Below are 8,543 nucleotides of genomic sequence, written 5' to 3' on the forward strand. Positions count from 1 at the left end.
TCTACAATAATGTTTATTTTGTAATAAAATAACACAGACTTTTAAAAAATGTTATTTGCCTTAAAAGAAAGTAGGAGTCTATGGCCATGCTACAACCCTGATCCCGTCTAATCTCAGAAGCTAAGCAGGATTGGGCCTGGTTAGTACTTGAATTGGAGACCACCTAGGAAGACCAGATGCTGTAGGCTTAAAAAGTAAAAAATAAGGGATTATAAACTGACAAGGTCCTTGCAATCTGTGAGGTCAACCAAGGGTTGCCTCGCCTAAAAAAAAAAAAAAAAGATAGGAAGCTGTTGTGTTACAATAGGATTGACCAAAAAGAATAAACTTAAAAATTATGATGGTATTATACATAGTATTTGAAACTGATTAGAGATGCATCGTGTTGCTGGGCGTGTCTCCTGAGCCACCTGAATTTAAAATGGCTGTGCCAGACCATGGCTTATCCTTGGGCTCTGTGTTCCCTTCTGAAGCATCACACACCACACACTTTCTTGGCTAGAAATATTCTGCCTATAATCCCCAGGTTGACAGTGAATTTCTTCAGCTGAAGCAAAACACATCAAATACTGGAGTATATTCAAATTTGTATTTAGTCTGCAAGTTTTTTGTGTGCATTTTTCTGATCACTGAGTGAGTGCTGCCTTCTCGTTCTGTTTTGTTAAGGTGCTTTATCATACCAAGGTGGCCTACGATCCAGAAGGAATCCTCGGGACCATCAACTCCATTGTGATGGCATTTTTAGGAGTTCAGGTATTTGTTCATTTCATTAGGATACATTTTTTTCTGACAGTTTGTGATTATTAATTCATCACTAATCCAAAAAAATTGTTTCATTAAAATAGCTATTTGGAAGTTCCAAAAAATTATTTCATATTTAAATAGCTATTTTAATGAAATAATTTTTTGAATTAGTAATGAATCAATAAATTCCATTTATATTTGATTGTCAAAACTAGAAGTTGCTAAAATTCAGCACATTTGAAGAATTAGGTATAATTTCTATATTCTCAAAAGCATTCTTATTATTTACATGGCCTATCTTAGAAATGGAGGCATAGCAGTTTCTGGATAAAAGATTTCCCTGCTGGACTATGCAAAGTGTTTGGGTACTGGTGACGTTGGGAAGTCACCATGTCACTTGTCACATTTCTTTTGTGTGCCCTTTATATTATTTCAGGTTATGCATATTTTATGCCAAAGTCAATACAGACTATTCTTGGTTTATCTCACATACAATTTTGTTTAAATTCTAAACAATCTAGATTAGCTGTCCCCAACCTTTTTGGCACCATGGACCAGTGCTCCTATGAGAATCTAATGCCTTATGATCTGAGATGGAGCTGAGGTGGTGATACTACCTCTGGGGAGTGGCTGCAAATACAGATGAAACTTCGTTTGCTGGCCAGCCGCTCACCTCTTGCTGTGTGGCCTGGTTCCTGACAGGCCATGGACCAGTAGCAGTCCATGGCCCGAGAGTTGGAGACCCCTGGCCTAGATTTTCTAACTAAAGTTCTCCTTATTGGTGTTCGAAACTGTTATTTGAACGGAGCTCGCTGGGAGAGGAAAATTCGTGTAAAGCAGCACTAATGGAACGCTTTATGAAAATATCTTGTATCTATACTGAGTACTTGAACTGTGGCTAGTATGACTAAGGAATCGAGTTTTTTATGTTAATTAAATTTAATTTTAAGTAGTTGCACGTGGCTAGTGACTCCTATATTGGATAGTGCAGGTCTAAAGGATATACATTTTAGTGATTAATATCATATTCAGAAGTACTGCCTTTATAGCAGTTTATAGTTTACATTGTGTTTTTACATTTATTCGTTTAATTCCTACACATGCTCTCTAGGTGAATCTGCACCTGCAGGAGCAGCCCAGCATCGGGGTTAATTGAAGAGTGCAGACCCAGTGCGCACTGTCTGGTTTCAAACCCAGCTCTGCCACTTACTAGCTGAGTAACCTCAGGCATGTTACTTGACCCCTCTGTGCTTCAGCAGCACTTAGTTCATAAAGGTGTTGAGAGGATTAAATAACTAAATTCATATAAAGGTCTAAGAACTGGCACATAGAAAACATTCATAAAATTTAGCTGTTACAAATAATTAATACTTCCTTATACTTTGTTTTCAGTAATTAATTCCTAATTTGAGGGGATTTTTATGCAAAATTGCTCTTTTTGAAATGTTTCCCTGCCTCCAGTTCTACCCTGTTCTTGTCCCTCTTCTATACTGCTGCCAGACTAGACCATCTAGCAGGCCAGTCTGAACCGGTCCCTTGTTCCTTTTCTTGGGGCAGGGGGTGATTTTCCTTGGCTCCCCATCACCTATGAGAAAAATCCTGTGCCTTCCAGTGAGACCTGCAAGCCTACCTGTCTGCCACCAGCCTTTTTGAATTACCTGCAGCACCTCAGGGGTGCTGGGCTTTTCCACCCATTTGGACTTGCTTCTGTGCATGCTGTTCCACTCCATCTGAATCATCTTCCTGCTTCGTGCTCTAGCCTCAACTCCGCTGCACTTCTTCTCTAACGTCTCCCTCCTGCCAAGTGGTCCCACGTGCCTCTCACTCTCTCCACTAGTCAAGGGCAGTGGTAACGTCTCATTCCTCTTCGTAATCACAGTGTCTGTCAGTGTGCCTGGCAGATGAGTCTGTTCAGTGATTAAGACAATGGGTGGATATGAAGTAAGAATATACATTAGGCAATTCTCTTGGTCATACTGCATTTTCTTTTCCAGGCAGGAAAAATACTCTTGTATTACAAAGATCAGACCAAAGACATCCTGATCAGATTTACTGCCTGGAGTTGTTTTCTAGTAAGTAACTGAGGTTCCTCACTAAAATAAATCCCCTTTCTTCACACATGCATACTTAAAAGAAAAGAAAAAAATGTTTAGCAACACTGATAGGTGTCAGCTGTCACCTCTTCACAACAGGTAGCATTCTTCATTTGAATAACAGAGAGGAACAAATCTTTGCACCTAAATTCTCAGGTTTATTTTCTTAGGAGAATGTCTTTATAAATAAGTCAGCGTTTGCCAGCCAAAAATACATGAACAAATGGAATCAAGGTATGAGTTCTTGTGGGGAACCATACCAGAAGGATCAGGCCAATCATAACAGGTTTCCACACACCAGCTTCCAGATTTACAGGTTACAAAAGAGTTGAGTGTTCATTTTACCTTTGATCTTGCCATCATGTTTCCTCTCAAGATTCACTCTGATTTATCATTTAGTTTACATTTAACTCTGAGGAATGCTGAAACAATACTTTTTGGAGAATATTTTTGTTATACATCTTAAAAATATTTTTCCAGTTAAAAGAATAAAATGTAAGACAATTTTTAGCCATCCCTGAACAATTAAATAACTAATGTTTTTCAGTTTTCAGTTTGGGAACATAAACGTTTTTTGAGATAATATAAAAAACTTTAACATCTTTCTCCCTCTTTATAGGGGCTTATGTCTGTTGCTTTCACGAAAATTTCTGAAAACGAAGGCTTTATTCCAGTAAACAAAAATCTCTGGTAGGTATAGAAAACTGTCATTTTAACGGTGATTGATTGTGCCCACCTGGGATGCTCTCTCAGGAGCGCTGAAGCACATCATTCTCCTCCTAGGTCCATTTCGTACGTCACCACACTGAGCTCCTTTGCCTTCTTCATCCTGCTCATCCTGTACCCTGTTGTGGATGTGAAGGGACTGTGGTCAGGAGCCCCATTCTTTTACCCAGGTAGGTCACCTCTAACCCCAGTGGGAGTCAGCGATGGTGACCAAGTAGACTGGCCCAGAGATGAGCTGAGAGCCTCGAGCCAGGGCCCTGGTGGCTTGTTTCCAAGAAGCATGCCAAGGGAGAGAGCTGCAGGGGCCGCGCTGTCCCAGGCCATGCAGGACGTCCCTGGCCTGTTCCAAAGCAGTCCACCTCATTTTACCCATTAATGTTGTGGGGTCATAAACGAGCTCCACTTGTTTCCTCAGGGAATCCCAAATTGCAGAGGATCAGAATCGACTCGGGGCCTATCATCCAGTTTCTAATGCTTCAGGAATGGTGCCATACTTTCTTTCTTAATGTAAATGCACTGCCTTTTAGGTGGTGCATAAGAAACATCAAGAGACAAACGGATTGGTTTAAATGCAGTTCTACCTGGAGACTGAGAAATAAACCAGACAATTTCAATGACTTATTTCAGCCTTCTGATTCTAGTAATAGTCCCTTTCTTTGGACCTCAAGTTTTCTGTGAGAAAATCTAAGTTAATAATTTTGGCTTTTCTTTCAGATTTAGTATTCAAGAATACTATCATAAAGTGAATATTTTCTAGTAATTGTTTGATATAGTTGACACTTGAGTGTCTAAGATATGCATCACTTATTTTTTGGCAGTAGCCAATAATGTAAGTGTGTGCTTTTTGTTTTTCCACTGAACTAAAATCAAATTTCTAGAATTAAATAGATGATCAGATGTGACTCAGGAAAACATCGTCTATGTTTCTTCCTCAGGAATGAATTCTATTCTGGTGTACGTGGGCCACGAGGTCTTCCACAACTACTTTCCCTTCCAGTGGAGGCTGCAGGACAACCAATCGCACAAAGAGCATCTCATTCAGAACATTGTTGCCACTGCTGTCTGGGTGCTCATTGCCTACATTCTCTATAAAAAGAAGGTTTTTTGGAAAATCTGATGACTCTAGCTGACGTGTGTCGCTGGCAGACTCTAGTGGGCCTTTAGTAAAAGAAATCACTAATGATAAAATGGATAGGATGTACATTTCCAGATTGTTGGGGAAGATGCTGTTGCACTCAGGCTGGTTGACTGTGACATGGCTCATCAGAACTTCTGTGTGTTTGAGACTTACAAATTTGGAATGTAATTGTCTTTTTTCTCCATCTTCTATGTAAATGGATGGACTTGGAACTTCAGTCTAAGGATTTCTTGATTAACTTTTCAAAAGGGAATTAACATAGGCATTTTGCTTGTGTAACGGATAAAACAATTTAAGGTCTGATTCTTATCAATCTTGTTTTCTTGCAAACTGCCTTTCTATGTCTACACATACCAGCCAAGAATACCATCATTTCTGTTGTGGCCGACTATAAAGTTTATGGAATGTGATGTGTAGTAACATAGTCTTATATTTTTTAGTTAAGTGAGGTCTAATATTTCAAGAAAGTCAGAGTAATTTCCTTTTCAGGTTTACGAGGCATTGGTGGATCCAAAAAAATGCCTTTCTATCAAAAGCCACTTTCTCCTTTTCCCCCACTTGAAAAAAAAAGTTGGAATATAGATGTCATTCCCAGCCACTTTTGCTTAGTTATCTACTTATGTACCTATCGATTTACCTATCAATCATCTCTCTCTCTCTCTCTCTCTCTCTCTCTCTTCTCTATTATTTTCTAACCATCTACCTACTTACTTGTCTATCTTTCTCTCTCTGTATCTAGATGGTAGCTGGTACCCAGGGACATAGCTGCGGAAGAGAAAAAAGCACACCATCTTTCTTGCTTGTGGCTTCAGCTTTGCCATCCTTACCGTGTAAAATGCTGGGCAAGTCCCTTGGCCTATCTTGGTCTCGGTTCCTCATCTGTGAAATGAGGGAGATAGTGATGACCTCTCAGATGCCTTCCAACTCTTAGGCTCAGTGAGGTGGGATATATCAGTAACTTTTCTGAAATCCTTAGAAAAATAATTTTATTATGGAAAACTCTTCAAAATAAATGATAATGAAAAGTTTTAAAAACTCTCATTGGAGTAAGTCTTTTCAGAATGACCCTCCACAATGGAGGCTCCTTTCCAGCTGGGAATCACAAAACAGAAGAAGTCGTTTCTCAGAAGTGAGGCTGGGAGAACACACGAAGAGAAACAGCGCTTTTCCTATGATGCATCATCATACTTATGAATTTTCCGTGAGAATTCCATATTTAAGGAAAATGTGACAATAGCTTGTACTTTAGAGCATCCTTCTGCGGGGAGCCAGGGCCATCTCAGCATTGCTTCGACTGTTGCCACTGCGTGGACGAATTCCCGGTCTGTGTTTCCAGCTCAGACCTCTACCCTCAGCTCTCATCCCAACTTTAACTGCCTGCTGAAGCCCTCCACCTGCATATCTGCCAGCATCCAGGCTCACCTCTTCCCTCTTTTCTTTTCTCAAACTCAAAGCTTTTCCTCTTTGGATTTTCCTAGCTCTGTAAATGGATCATTCTGGTCTCTAGGTATAAAACTGCCAACATCTTTCACCCACCTACCTCATTTATCTCCACTTTTTCTATATTTAGTCATTGCCAGTTCTCGTTAATTCTGTTTTCATCTTTTCCTATATCTTCTTTGTTCTCACTGCCACTACCTTATTACTCCAGTCGACTCGTAGTTCTTTTTAAACTGGCCTCCTTCCCTCAGTCTTTCCTTCTATAAAGTCACTATCCATTGCTACTAGATTAAGCTTTATCAAGCAGAGCTCAGAGCAAATCACCTCTTTATAAAAACTTACATTGAAGTTGAAACAGCTTTGCCTGTCATACAAGCAAAACCATCCTCAGACGAGCCCAGCCCCTATACCCACCCTACTTATTCCAGCCCAACCAGATTCCTCCCACCTCCATCATTTAGCCAGGACCTCCTACTTCTGATTCTGATTATTGTCTTCCTGGTTTACTTTTTCCTCTTAATTTTCTGCTACCTACATTTGACCTGTCACTTAAGACCCCTGACTTCTAAGGCATCTCTCTAATCTCTTATTCTCATCCAAAAATAGTGTTTTCTTTCTTTGGGTTCTTAAAGTATCTTATTGGGATCAATCTCATGGCATCCATCACTTTATGACCTGTATGATAGCTGTTTATATACATGTCTGGTTTCTCACACTAGACTGTTTAATATTGCTTGTTAAGGGCAAGAGTTATCCCTTGTTCATCTGCATATTCTTCGTGGTACAAACAGCGCCTCATACATAGCAGGCGCTAAATAAAATTTCTTAAAGCAAAGAAGTGGTTGTTTTTTTGATATATGTGCCGGTAAAATTAGCATCTGGAATGCCCCATGAAAATGTTCATGGAGCTAATGTGTATGGGGACAGTCATCTTTGAGGAAACCTGCTGCTGCCCTTCCCTTGCAATGAGTCATTATGGGTGTTCACAGCTGTGTGATCCTGTTTCAACTAGTAGAGCAGGCTGGGCCTCTCCAGGTGAGTTTTCAGATGCATCTCTCAGATTAGGGAGTATATCAGTAAAGCTGTCTTGAAACATAAGGAAATCTTGATTCAGCTGGGTTATTAGGAAGACTTGTCTCACATGAAGGTCCTGAGGTAGGCTGGCTACAGCACTTGATGGCTGTCAGATGACTGCTGTCTTGAGTGCCACCCACACTTGGCAAACAAGACACTCAATGGAAAGAGAGGGCATCCCCACTGTGTATCTCATATTAATAAGAACCCCCCAGCCCCCAGAAGCCTCAGCTGCCTTCCCCTTGTGTCTCATTGGTTACAAGTGCCTCACTGGACTTGCAAAACCAGCAGTGACAAGGGAACTCGGATTGACCAAGTCCATGGCTATGTGGAAGATGGTGGTTACCTCTTCTGGGAGCAGAGGGAGTGTAAAATTAGGTGGGAAATCACATCACCAGTGTTTGTCTTTGGTTACATATTTGTATAATCTCTTTTCACCAGAGCAGCAAGCCAACATTTTCCTCTTGGTAATCAGTATTTGTTGGGCATTAGTTCCAAAATACTGTTTTCCTTTAGGCTACATATACTTCTAAATTCAAAGTTGACAGAAATGCTAGATACTTGCATTATGTCATGAAATGCCTCAGATTTCATAAACCCCTTATCTAATTGTGTATGTCAAAACACTATGATAGACAAAAGATGCCATTATCATGCTGGCTTTCCTTTGCAGAATTCCAGCCCAAACTCTAGCTGTAAGGACAGCAGGCCCTGCTCCCTGCAGTGCCGAGCATATGGCTTCCCTCGGTGTCCATTACCATTTTGGGTTCTGGTAGAACACTGGGACTTTCTCTATAGAAACTGGGTCTTTTCCTAATTTTCCCACCTTTCATGGTTACCAATTTGTCCTTGTATCTTTTTTTTTTTTTTTTGCAGTCACATCCTTCTACGCCACCCCACAACTTGGCACAGGTGTGGCACCACTAAATTAGGAAAAAAAAAAAGATTTTTTTTTTTTAATCTGGTGCCTAACCACTTGGGTGTTAGAAAGTCTTGTTTTAATATATGCTGCCCCCAAACACCAATCTGAGGAAGGCATTATAAAACCAAAAGGTAAGAGAGTGTTTAATATGAAAGCTGTTGGATAGCATACTCTGTGATAAAAACAGGATGTTTTATGTATTTGTAATCAACTCATTACATTGATGAACACTTTAAGACAAGCCAGAGGAAATATTTTTGAGATCAGATGTCTATTACTTATGCCACTTTATTGATTTTAATATGTCTATAAAAAGGGTCTTAGAAAAGATTTCTAAAACTTTTTATGCAAAGGAACTGAACAACTTCTTAGCTTTCATTCTTTAATAAGCCCCTAGAAACAAATG

The 8,543-nt window shown here is 39.9% G+C and overlaps 1 protein-coding gene across 1 annotated transcript in view; it reads left to right on the plus strand.

Moving 5' to 3' along the window:
• HGSNAT (heparan-alpha-glucosaminide N-acetyltransferase) overlaps positions 1 to 6,976 on the plus strand; it is a 31,417-nt gene extending 24,441 nt beyond the window's left edge. Inside the window, exons 15-19 of the mRNA XM_023520103.1 lie at positions 667 to 753; positions 2,739 to 2,816; positions 3,457 to 3,527; positions 3,621 to 3,733; positions 4,499 to 6,976. Of these exons, the coding sequence (XP_023375871.1) occupies positions 667 to 753; positions 2,739 to 2,816; positions 3,457 to 3,527; positions 3,621 to 3,733; positions 4,499 to 4,680 (531 nt within the window). The 3' untranslated portion in view covers positions 4,681 to 6,976. The remainder of the gene's footprint in view (positions 1 to 666; positions 754 to 2,738; positions 2,817 to 3,456; positions 3,528 to 3,620; positions 3,734 to 4,498) is intronic.
• The last annotated feature ends 1,567 nt before the right edge of the window (positions 6,977 to 8,543 follow it).

Source organism: Pteropus vampyrus, unplaced genomic scaffold (genome assembly GCF_000151845.1).
Source record: "Pteropus vampyrus isolate Shadow unplaced genomic scaffold, Pvam_2.0 Scaffold8, whole genome shotgun sequence".
NCBI lineage: Eukaryota > Metazoa > Chordata > Mammalia > Chiroptera > Pteropodidae > Pteropus > Pteropus vampyrus.